Source organism: Cebus imitator, unplaced genomic scaffold (genome assembly GCF_001604975.1).
Source record: "Cebus imitator isolate Cc_AM_T3 unplaced genomic scaffold, Cebus_imitator-1.0 Scaffold94, whole genome shotgun sequence".
Classification (NCBI taxonomy): domain Eukaryota; kingdom Metazoa; phylum Chordata; class Mammalia; order Primates; family Cebidae; genus Cebus; species Cebus imitator.
The window spans coordinates 5437710-5450497 of NW_016107409.1; the positions used below are offsets into that span (position 1 = coordinate 5437710).

Genomic DNA, 12788 nt, shown 5'->3' on the forward strand with positions numbered 1-12788 from the left:
AACATTCATTTTACCACTGTGGCCCTGCTGTCTATGAAAGTAACTGTGCCCAGTGTGTCTCTGGTGTTAACCACTGTCACTTGGTCTCTAAAATTAGGAAGCCCTCTTAAAGAGCAGCGTTTCTTATCATCATCCCCAGCAGGCAGAGGACACCCACTGCAAAGCTTCTAAAGGAAAATGGAGCTCTCTTTCACACATTTTTTTTTCAAGACAAGGTCTCACTCTGTCATCAGGCTGGAGTGCACTGGCACAGTCACAGTTCACTGTGGCCTTGATCTCCTGGGCTCAAGCGATCCTCCCACTTCAACCTGCCGAGTAGCTGGGACTACAGACATACACCACCATGCCTAGCTAAGTTTTTAAATTTTTATAGAGACAGGGTCTCCCTACATTGCCCAGGCTGGACTCAAACTCTTAGGCTCAAGTGATACTCTCGCCTTGGCCTCCCCAAGTGCTGGGATTACAGGCGTGAGCCACCACATCCAGCCTGCACATTTCCTAATACCTCATTAAAGGGAGTGTCCTCTGGGCCCTCTTGTGGGACATAGTCATGGGATGGATTTTTTATAATCTTGGTTGAAGGTCCACATATGATGCAAAATAACAACGTCTGCATGAGCACGTTCCCACCGGGGCAGGTGTCTAGCTTCATAGAACATTCTACCTAGCTCTGTTCACCCTCCTACCCAGTGGCGAGCAGAATGCTGGCAAATGTTTAACAACCAGCTCTTGAGGGCAAAAACAAAACAAAGGCTTGACTTGTAGCATCTGTCAGTATCTGCAGTACAAGCACTCCTATCATGGCCAATGTCAAGCTATCAACAATGTCAACGTGCAGCTGTGAAGGTGTGCAATAGCACATTTTACAGTATTTCTACCAGGCAGACACAATAGACAGAAAGGACCTCAAGAGCGCAGACACTAGTGAATAATTAGGAAGGGGTGAAGCTTATTTATCGCCTTTGTCTTATATAATCTATTTAACTATGTTTATATAACTTGTTAATAATGTCTGTAACAACCAGCTCACAAAATTCCTGAAAATGTGACAATCTGCTCTTGCACACTGCTGGACCAGTTCCAGCACGCCACTGTTCCTGTCCCAGTTGTGGGATCTGCCGTAACCTCCAGCTGCCCCATGCCTCAGCATACGGTCATGGCTAAGTCGTGGTGGGCAAACTTCTGAGTTACTTGGCCACACCAATTTTTTATTTGTTTGTTTTCGTATGTTTGTTTGTCTGTTTTTTTAGAGACAGCATCTTGCTCTGTCCCCCAGGCTGGAGTGCAGTGGCATAATCATGGCTCACTGTAGCCTCAAACTCCTGGGATCAAGAGATCTTGCCACCTCAGCTTCCCAAGAAGCTGGGACTACAGGCACATACCAACACACCTAGTTAATTTTTTTTAAATTTTTGAGGCCAGGAACGGCAGCTCCTGCCTGTAATCTCAGCACTTTGGGAGGCCGAAGCAGGAAGATCTCTTGAGCCCAGGAGTTCAAGACCTGCCTAGGAGACATAGGGAGACTCCCATTTCTACAAAAGATTTAAAAATTAGTGGGGCATCTACCCGTAGTCCCTGCTACTCAGGAGGCTGAGTGGGGAGGATTATGTGAACCAGGAGGGGGAGGTTTCAGTAAGCTGAGGTCACACCACTGCACTGTAATCTAGGTGACAGAGACTTTGTCTCAAAAAAAAAAAAAAAAATTGAACACCTGGGCTCAAGCAATCCTCCTGCCCTGGCCTCTCCAAGTGCTGGGACTTTTACAGGTACCCCCAGTTATTACACAACTCAAAAGCAACTGTGCACTGGGCCACTCTGTATTGTGTTCGGTGAAGCCGTGCCTGTGTATAGATATAGTAATGCTGAGGAACAGCACTGTAGAGCAAGCTAAACAGCAATCACCAACTGCTGGTATTTGGCTTTGTTCCTCTTATGAAAGGATTTGACGCCCAGGAAGTAGGCTGGTTAAATGAAAAATATTTGCTTGACACAATAATTGGTATTTCCATATCAGGTCAGGGAACTGTGGGAACCTCTCAAGTATGAAAAATCCAAGTATTCAGATGGAAGTTGGGGCTCTTACCTTCCAACTTGGGCCTGTAACAGGGCCACAAGGACACACAATGCTAAGTGAATTAAAAACCAAAATCTATTCAAAACCATTCATTTCTAAAAACTTCTGGAGATGGATGGGGGTGATGGTTGCATATCATGAAAATGTGCTTAATGTCACTGAACTGTACGCTTAAAAATGGTTAGGATGATAAACGTTTATGTTATGTATATTTCACAATTTTAAAAAATTCATCTCAGCCTGAACTGAACACTAGCTGACAGAAGTTTTGATTTCTTTGCCCATAAAGGAGTCTCAGCCAAGCATGGTGGCTCATGCCTGTAATCCCAACACTTTGGAAGGTCAAGGTAGGCAGATCGCTTGAGTCCAGGTGTTTGAGATCAGCCTGAGCAACATGATGAAACCCTATTTCTAGTAATAATACAAAAATTGGCCAGGCTCAAGCCATTATCATACACCATTGCACTCCAGCCTGGGCAGCAAAAGCAAGGACCTGTCTCAAAAAAAAAAAAAAGTAGTCTCAGCAGGCTGAGATGGAACTCATTCTTCTCATGAAGAACATAGCAAGCCAGAAGCCAGACTGGGCATGGTGGCTCACACCTGTAATCCCAGCATTTTGGAAGGCCAACGTGGGTGGATCATGAGGTCAGGAGTTCAAGCCCAGCCTGGCCAATATGGTGAAACCCTGTCTCTACTAAAATTACAAAAATTAGCTGGGCATGGTGGCAGGTGCCTGTAGTCCTGGCTACTCAGGAGGCTGAGGCAGAAGAATCGCTTGAACCTGGGAAACAGAGGTTGCAGTGAGCCGGGATCATGCCACTGCACTCTGCACTCCAGCCTGGGTGACAGAGGGAGACTTCATTTCCAANAAAAAAAAAAAAAAAAAAGAACATAGCAGCAAGCCATTATACAGAGGGACCATAGTCTGGTAAGCAGGGGATACTTACAGACATATCAGTTATTTCCTGTGTTTTGCTCTTGGTACTCATAGTTTCACTATTTAACCTTTTGAGAAACAGATTCATACATTGCCTTTGTCTTATATTCCCCTGCTTCGCCACAGAATGAATCTACTTGTAATCTACCAAAATTTACCCTGTCACATTTCCCCAGCTGCAGGTTTAAAAATTAAAATCCTGGATTTAAAGCCAATCATGTCTATCAGGTACCACCATCCAAGTGAGGATTTCACTGTTCGTAGGCATTTGAAACACACCAGCAGCCAGCTCTTCTCACTGCCCCTCACACGGAGGCAACCGTATATGGGTATGTCATTCGGTCTCTTAGGTAGGAAAACTGGGGCCAGATCTCCCCAGTTTTAGGTCAGTGAAACTGTTCTATATGATATTATAATGGTGGATATGCATCACTATACATGCATCCAAATCCACAGAATACACAACACCAAGAGTGAACCCTACTGTAAACTATGGACTCTGGGTGACAGTGATGTATCAAATAGGTTCATCAGTTATAATAAATGCACTGCTCTGGTGCAGAACGTTGATGATGGAAGAGACAGGGGTATATGGGAATCTCTGTACCTTCCATTAATTTTGCTATAACCACTCTAAAAAATAAAATTAAAAAAACAAAAACAAAAACAAATAGCTCCCCTCTTTCCCCAGCTTTAGCATTTATTTATGTTTTGTGAAATGGGGTCTCACTCTGTCTCCCGGGCTGGACTACAGTGATCTCAGCTCAACACAACCTCCACCTCCCGGGTTTAAGAGATTCTCCTGCTTCAGCCTCCTGAGAAGCTAGGATTATAGGCGCACGCGACCATACCCAGCTAATTTTTGTATTTTTAGTAGAGATGGGGTTTCACCACGTGGGCCAGGCTCGTCTCGAACTCCTGAACTCAAGTGATCCACCCTCTCTGGCCTCCCAAAGCTCTGGGACTACAGGTATAAGCCATCGCACCCTGCCCCCAATGTTAGTTTTTAAATAAACTACAACGTTTAATTCAAGTGCTAAAACAGGCAGCTACAGAACACTTTCAAGTAAAAAGATTAATGAAACCACTTCACATTGAGTTCGCTGGTTGTTTTCTGCCAACCAGGTGTCCCTGCCTGGTCCACAGTCGACCAAGGATCCCTGCATCTGACTCTAGCAACACCCAGCATGGTAAGAAGGGCTGAGGGAGCCTGACAGTTCATGACACTGATGTCATCCCACTGGTATTTCGAATGCCAAGCCAGCCCTCACATCAAGTTCACTGGCCTCAACTGACCTGCCAGGTATTTCATACAACGTGGGGAGATCACACAGGTGCCAGGCAAGGAGTAAGATGATCCCAGCAACTTGTCCATGCAGAGAGAAACGGCTGCAGCTGCTTTTACAAACACTCTTTCTACTCCAGCCTTCCAGACTCTATGGAGTTTGCCTTTGTTTGAATGTTTCTATGTATCTGAAATAACCAGAAATCATTTTTATTTTTATATATTACTCCAGTTTATTAAATAAATGAAACAAGCCTTATGCCATATATTTCAACAATGTTTAAATAAAGAGCTTGAAATATGAAGGCTTATGAAAACTTCACACTCTTTATATAACGCATACTACTTCTAGCACATGAATAAATATAAAGGACAGGAGCCATTTTTTATATTACGAATCTACAACATTAAGCATCAATGATTACACAAATCCATAAGCACACAAACAAAAAAAGCCCATTGGTTATAAAAACTAGAACTCCTTTCGGCATATTTAAGAATACCCCAAGGTGGGAAGGGACTTATGGCCGGACCCCTGAAAACAAGGGGACCAAGTCTCCCAATTCCTTAAGTTGTTTCTTGGTTAGAACCTTCAACAATTGCATTAACTCTTTCAAAAACAGAAAAAGCAGATTAAGATCCTGTTCAATAAGGCACTTAATAAATCTACACTGAAGAAATACTATGCTTTTGTCCTAAATCGTGCTTAAGTTTTACCATGAAGATTGAATTTCTTTCCATCTTGGTACGAACATGTATGTAATTTGAATAAATTGGTAACAATGAATACCGTCTGACATTCACTCTTTACATGGTCTTCAAAATGACTTTGCTTCTATTATTTTAAAAATTGTGTGCACATTTGAAAAAATACAATTTTTCTAAAAAAAAAAAAAAAGTGGTTCAAGAAAAGCAATCCTTTAAACTCAAAGAACTTAAAAGTGAAAGCCTCTCTATAGAAAGTCTTTATCAAATCAATGGAATGTTTTGGAAAGAAGAAAAAAATTTCTAAGGCGTAGTTTAGAACCAGGAACAAGGCCTGAATGAGCTCTGGGTCCTCTGCTGCCCCCTAGGGTTGCCCAGGGAGAGCTGGAGTTAGTCATCTGAGTCTAAGCAATTAACAGGTCACCCTACCACCCTTCTTTTATCCTCTCTTTTTGATGACTCTGTCTTAGCTCTCACTTTTGGAAATAATATTCAAAGGGACCATTCACTCATAAGGCAGGCAAGAGGAAAATGCCTGGGAGGAAAAATTATCCGATCTCCCCAAAAACCCTGCATTCCTTCTATTCTGTCTCAACGAAGTGACTAGCCAAACTGGGAATTTGCCCGCACTGCGTGGAAGGAGAATGCCCAGGAGCAGCAGCTGGCATGTTTGTACTGTTCTCAAAGCAGGAACCGAAGGGACCCAAGTGAATATGTTCCCCGTCCTGCGGCTGCCTCCCAGAAGTAGAAGTACTTTGGGCTCTCACAGTCACCTTTTATTTTGAAAAGAATAAGATGAAGACAAGAAGAGGGCTTTCTCTGAAGCAGGTTAAAGAAAAGAAGAAAACAGAAAAGGAAAAAAAGAGGGAGAATGATTTATTGTGTCTATAGAAGGAAAGAAAAAGGGAAAATATGACTACCACCTATCAGAAACGAGCTAAAGTTAGGTGCACTAAAGAATCATTTTAAAAATTTCAAGCAGGTATTTTCCATCCAAACTAACTAGGAAGTCCAAGACAGGTCCAACACAAACTAAAGTAAAAATTGGAAACCTGGAAAAATCAACTCTTTGATTCACTACCAACATTTTGCTGAGGAATATGTATTAAAGCCTGAACTTAGGCAGCGTTCTTTAACAAGGCTTTATAAAGGGCTTCACTCACAATTACCATGAGAAGCCCATGACAGCATGACCCCTTCTACACAGACTGTTTATAGCTGTTCTACAGCATGACGTAAACACACTTACCTTTCAAGTCAAGTAGCAGCAGCTACTATTTGTTCTTCATTTGACCCTCTACATCAGTAGATGTTATTATCCCCCTTTTACACATTGGAAAATACATATACTTTGCTAAAAATCATAAAGCAAATGACTAACATGAACTAAGACAGAACCCAAGCTGCTTGAAAACACCTCCCACCAATACAGACCTTGCAACCTTCAAAGCCAACACATACCACCACAAATCTAGAGATTATTACTTTGTAACAATTTCTCACAAATGTCAAGTCTTCAAAGGCTTAAAATCACTTATTATAAGTGGAAGATCCTGCCAAATAGAGGAAATTAAGTAGTGAGATATCCCTAGGCTCCATTTCCTGCACTGTTTATACCTGGGGTTGAACAGTTCAGGTTTCCATACATGAAATTTCTTCAGCTGACAAGAAGCAAAAGCTCCCAGAAATTCAGAAACCATAATACCTTCTTGGAGCCTCCATCCCATGGTTCTAATGAGTTTCTCTAGAGCAGTCTGATGTTCTCAGTTATGAGCTGAGATGCATCAGGAGCTACCCTCCCTGAATAAAACAATACACAGCTCCCGATTTTCTTGCAAGTTTTCTTTAGCAAGAAACATGCATTTCATATATTATAGCAGATGTTGAAGGGCGCTTCAGTGGTAAAGACTAGTGTTTAGATGTTAGTTTATGCCACTAAACGTTTGATGAAGAGCATCCAATGCCTTCACAGCAATCTCAACTATCTCAGTCTTCATCTGTTGCTCACATCCCAGAATCTGTGATGAGCTAAGCAGTAAGAAGCAGAGTGAAATGCAGGGAGCTTTGCTGTTTCAGAAGTTAGCATTTTCAGAAAGATGTCTCGTGCAGCCTTGACTTGTCATGAATCCAATTTCTTCAACTGCTCATATGTCACAAAGAACTGTAGTTATGGGTTAAGGTTGACAAAGAAAATGCCATCTTCGCAACTCCAGTGCATAACAACAGATTTACAAATGGTACACTTACTAACAAATAGGTACAAGCAGACCCACGCTATGGACATGATTACATAAAAGGGGTTCCATCCTTAACCACCACAAACTATCTGCCCATAAGCCTTCCAAGGTCAGCTTGGAACAGAAAGATCACAGCTGAGATATGTAAATCCCCTGGCATCAGCCTCTTCTGAGATGGCATCCACGCTAATTAGCTTTTGTGGCTTTGCTGTGGTGGAGAAGACTTTCCAGCACAGTAAGCTTCTGGGGGATGGGGGTGTAAGGCCGGCTGCCTCACAGAGGGTTAAACGGACACATCCATCTCTCTCCGCTCCTGATAACTACCTCATTACCCAAACCCGTTATCTGGCCTTGCCACATAGCTTCCCCGCACCCGCCTGGGCATACCAGACCCAAGCCCACATTCAGCACTAAATTATGCATTCAACCCCCAGCCCGCTGTTAAAAAACCCTGCAGAAAAATTTTTTAAAGAAGCCCCATCAGACCCTGCCCGGTAACAGTCTGCCCTGTAGCAGTCTGCAGGCCCACTTACCCAAGGTCCCACCCGCCTACCCATAACAACTAGCTCCAGGTATTCCCTGCTTCTTAACAGCCAATAAGATTGCCTTCGCTTTGTTTCCCCAATAGCCAATCAAGGCCCACATACCCAAGGTCCCACCCACCTACCAATGGCAGCTAGTTCCAAGTATTTCTGGCAACTAGCTCCAGGTATTTCCTGCTTCTTAACAGCCAATAAGATTGCCTTCGCTTTGTTTCCCCAATAGCCAATCAATTGCCTTGCCTCCCCAAAAAAACCCACGCCCTGAACAGCCAGGTGCGACTTCTTTGGCCCCTCCCTGGACCACAGAACCTGCCCGGGAGCCGAATAAATTAGCTTCTCATTTTTTTATACTTGCCTCAGTTTCCTCATTTTACCTCGGCAATAAACCTTACAGGGGGTACAGTGAGCAAGCCCTGGGAAGCTCTCCTCAAAGGCTTCCACTACGCAGCCTTCCTTGGGAGACAGGAGCCAATAAAGGGCAACTAGAAGATGATGAAAGCCAGCATTCCTGCTTCATCATTCTGCCCTTCCATGCCTAATTAACTGCCTCACGGGCATAGTGGCTCACACCAGTAATCCCAGCATTTTGAGAGGCTGAGGGGCGGATCACTTGAGGTCAGGAGTTCAAAACCAACATGGTGAAATGCCATTCCTACTAAAAATACAAAAAGTAGCTAGGCATGGTCACAAATGCCTGTAGTCCCAGCCACTTGGGAGGTTGAGGCAGGAGAATTGCTAGAACCCAGGAGGTGGAGGTGGCAGTGACCTGAGATCACACCGCTGCACTCCAGCCTGGGCAACAAAGACTCAGTCTCAAAAACAAGTAAGTTGGAGGTGCGCCAAGATGGCCGAGAGGAGGCAACACCGGAATGCAGCTCCCAGTGAAGGAGACCCAGAGGGCTAGAGGACTTCACGATTCCAAGTGAGGTGCTGGTTCGTTTCAGCGGGACTGGTACGACTCTGAAAATAGCCCAGGGAAGGAGCCGAAGCAGGGCGAGAGCCACCCAGGGAGGGCGAACCGAGACAGGGTGGGGCATGTCCCCACCTAGAACGTGCAGCTGGCTCGGAGGGTCGGGGACTTCACCCCCTCGGTGCTCTGATTCCGATCCTGTGCTTATCTCATCCCTCCTGCAACCCGCGGTCCACAAGAGCCCTGCCAGACTAAGGTGCTCCATGGGTTATCCATGCAAATCTGAGTGTCGGCTCCCGCCTGGTGCCGTAAGTTATCGGCTGGACCTGGGCAGAACTTTGCACCAACACCAGCGGGAGGGAACAACCCGTCCCACAGAAAGGATACGATGATATTCCAAGGACCAAGTCTCAACCAATTTGGCCAAAAGCCTTTATAGAGAGCAAAAAACCCTTCATTCTTCCATGTCTGTTAAAAGAAAAAAAAAAGTTAACTTCCAACTTCTTAATTATGCCAAATGCATTACTAATTAGTGGTTAGACTGATTTATTTTCTTAAAAATAAAAATCCTGTTTAGAAGGCACACCTAAGAAATCTTCCTCTCTTTGTCTCTCTTTGTTCCTCAGAGGCTTCCATGTGGGCAGAGAACTAAGGCTCCATGACCAACAACCCTGCACAACGGATTGAATGAACTCCACACAAAGCAGGTAAAGCGTTGAATGAGAAAGAAATCAGATTTAATTCCTATTAAGGTATTTTGCTTCCGTGCCATGTGGGCTCCTGAACAGGTGAGAAATAACGAAGCAACAGTAGTACTGATATCACTCAGAGCACCACTATTTCCTAAGTCGTTCGGTGGATGAATACGTTAAGTGTCTGTGCATCATTAAGGCAACACCTGAAGGGTAAAATGTGCTAGTGTCATGCCAGAAAATAGGAACCACAGAAGTGGCCTCTGTAGCCATAAAAAAGAAATCATGTTCTTTGCAGCAACATGGATGGAGATGGAGGCCATTATCCTGAGCAAGCTAACGCAGAAACAGAAAATCAAAACCCACATGTTCTCGCTTTTAAGTTGGAACTAAACAGTGAGTACACACAGACATAAAGATGGAAGTAACAGACACTGCGGACTCCTAAACGGGAGATGCTGGAGTTGAAAATTTATCTATCATGAGTAATGATCACTATTTGGGTAACAGGTACATTAGAGGCCCAGTCTCCACCACTGCACATGTACCCACTGTAACTACCTGAATCTAAAATACAATAAAACTTGAAAATAAATAAATAAAATATCTATCACCTTAAAAAAAAAAAAAGTGGCCCCTCATCTGTGACTACTGGCAATCTAGTGGGGGAGACAGTTGAACACCTTCATGTACTCATAAACAGTAGGCCCAATTAATTAAACTGAGAATTAAAGTAAAATTGATGTGTTCCTTTAAGAGAGATACCTGAATGAGGGATATTCATAGTAGTTTGACTCAACAGGAGGAAGGTATATTTTGGATGGAGATCCAGTTCCTCTATAATCACAGTAAATATTACTATCTTCTCACCTTTCACAGCAGAGTAGAGGCATAAAGAAAACAACATTGTATTTATACAAATTAACCGCAGTGTGGCAAAAATGGTATCCCATATGTACATGTCAGGGCTGTAAAGCATTATTCATCTGAGTTTTAGTAGCTCTCACAATTTAGTTACTTCTTAGATCAAAAAAATACATAATTCACAACCCTGCATAGACAGACACTTGCTCTTACCTGTAACAAGCAATCCAGGGTTCCTGTGTAGCCAGAACATCTGCCATCTCGAAGGACTCTCTGATTCATCATACGTGTCCTCACAACATCAACAGGGTTTGAGGCCAGGGCTCCTGCCAAACCACAGGTGAAGCTTGAACTATGAGGACACCATTGGAAAAAAAAAACAAAGTTAACCACCACTGAGCTACAAACACCATCAAAGGCAGGAAACAACTTCTATCCCAAATCTATAGGGTTTTCTTGTTTACGTGGCTTTTGCCACCATGCCCAGCCCCAAAACTATGTTAAAGTAACATGTAACAACATGATACATGTCAAGAAGGGCCATGTCTAGAGAGCTTGATAAACTGCTTAAATATTAGCACCAATTATACTAATTGATCAATCACAGCCACAGCTAAGAATACCTGAGAGTCTAGAATGTCAAAGGATCATAAAACATAGAGGAAATCCTCCAAGGATGATCTTTTCCATCTATTTACTTTTAAGTAGGCATCAGAGTAATTCTAGCCATATCATAATCACATTGTTTCCTAGAGATCAAAGAAAAATATCTCCTTACTATCATGCCCCACAAAGGTCTTAGGTTCTGCTATATTTTCAGTCCCATAAGACTACTACCGACCATACTTTATATCAATTAACTCACAGCAAGTTTTCTCAGCCTCAGCACTAGCTATATCCCTGGCCTCTCCTCACTAGATGTCAGCAGTATTTATCGTATGGATGTATCACATCCATACAATGTGATAATCTGCAGCTATTAAAAATAAATGAAGGCCAGGCCTGCAATGGCTGACACCTGTAATCCCAGCACTTTGGGTGGCTGAGGCGGGTGGATCACTTAAATCTAGGAGTTCAAGACCAGCCTAGGCAACATGGCGAAACCTCAGCTCTATAATAAATACAAAAATTAGCCGGGTGTGGTGGCATGCACCTGCAGTCCCAGCTATTTGGAAGGCTGAGGGAGGAGGATCACTTGAGCCCAGGAGGTAGAGGTTGCAGTGAGCCAAGATCGCACCACTGCACTCCAGCCTGGGTAACAGAGTGAGACCCCATCTCAAATAAATAAATAAATAAAGTCTATAAGCACTGACATGAAGTCTGTAAGCACTCAAAGATATTTGAAATATGTTGTTGTATTGTATTTTATTTTAGAGACAGTGTCTTTCTCTGTTGCCCAGGCTAGAGTTCAGTGGCCCAATCAAGGCTCACTGTAGCCTCAACTTCCTGAGCTCAAGTGATCCTCCTGCCTCAGTCTCCCATGTTGCTGGGACCACAGGCAGGCATCACCATGCCCAGCTAATTTTTAAATTTTTTGTAGAAATGGATTCTCATTTTGTTGCCCAAGCGGGTCTTGAACTCCTAGGTTCAAGCAATCCTCCTGGTTTTTTGTTCTTGTGTCAGTTTGCTAAGAATGATGGTTTCCAGATTCAACCATGTCCCTACAAAGGACACAAACTCATCGTTTTTTATGGCTGCACAGTATTCCACGGAGTATATGTGCCACATTTTCCCTGTCCAGTCTATCATTGATGGGCATTTGGGTTGGTTCCAGGTCTTCGCTATTGTAAACAGTGCCGCAATGAACGTACGTGTGCATATGAGAATATAATACTTTTAAAATAAACTTTCTTTAGAATTTCTATAAATGTGTGCCAAATTTCCACCCCAAATTCATGCATACCTAAAAGATTAATTTTTTAAGAACCCATAAACATACAGGAAGTGGGTATACACAGTGTCTCCCATCAGGCCCGAGAGAATAAGATGCTTCTTGGTGATGTCATAGACTGGCAGCTCCACACCAACAACAATAGCAGCCCTCTGCGCAGTAAGGGACACACCCTGGGTAAAAATATTCACAATAAAAATGATTCGGATATGCCTCTGTAGAACAAGCCTTGCAAATGTGCAAAGGTTCTACTCCATGAACTATGATCAATTTTTATGTTTTCCTCTGGGGAAGCAGAAATGTAGAGTGACAGAGAGGAAAAGATCACAGGTCAAGAACTCAAAAACTCTGAAGTCTAATTCTGATGCTGGCATTAAGCATATGGCCTTGGGCCAGACTTTGGCCAGGACAAGTCACCTCTCAGAGCCTCTGGTTTCCTTGTATGAACTGAGAGATCACACTGGATGATCTTTAGGGGCTATTCTATGAACTGACAAGCCATTAGAATACTAGGAAATTAACACTCTACACCACGTGCATGCTACGATTTCACTTACGAGTCATGAAATTGTATGGATCTAAACACCCAATGGAACTGTAACCTAAAATCCTTCTCCATATTAAAACAAAAGAAAGATCTCAAATAAACAA

General features: G+C 43.2%; 1 protein-coding gene across 4 annotated transcripts in view; it reads right to left on the reverse strand.

Moving 5' to 3' along the window:
* Positions 1-4503: 4503 nt before the first annotated feature.
* The window catches only part of SLC25A30 (solute carrier family 25 member 30), a 27287-nt gene continuing 19002 nt past the window's right edge, over positions 4504-12788 (reverse strand). For all 4 annotated transcript variants that reach the window (XM_017536000.2, XM_017536001.2, XM_017535999.2 and 1 more), the window contains 4 exons: positions 12186-12310; positions 10460-10598; positions 9078-9158; positions 4504-7162 (listed from right to left, as the gene is read on the reverse strand). In XM_017536000.2, coding sequence (XP_017391489.1) covers positions 7121-7162; positions 9078-9158; positions 10460-10598; positions 12186-12310 — 387 coding nt within the window. In that variant the 3' untranslated portion in view covers positions 4504-7120. The remainder of the gene's footprint in view (positions 7163-9077; positions 9159-10459; positions 10599-12185; positions 12311-12788) is intronic.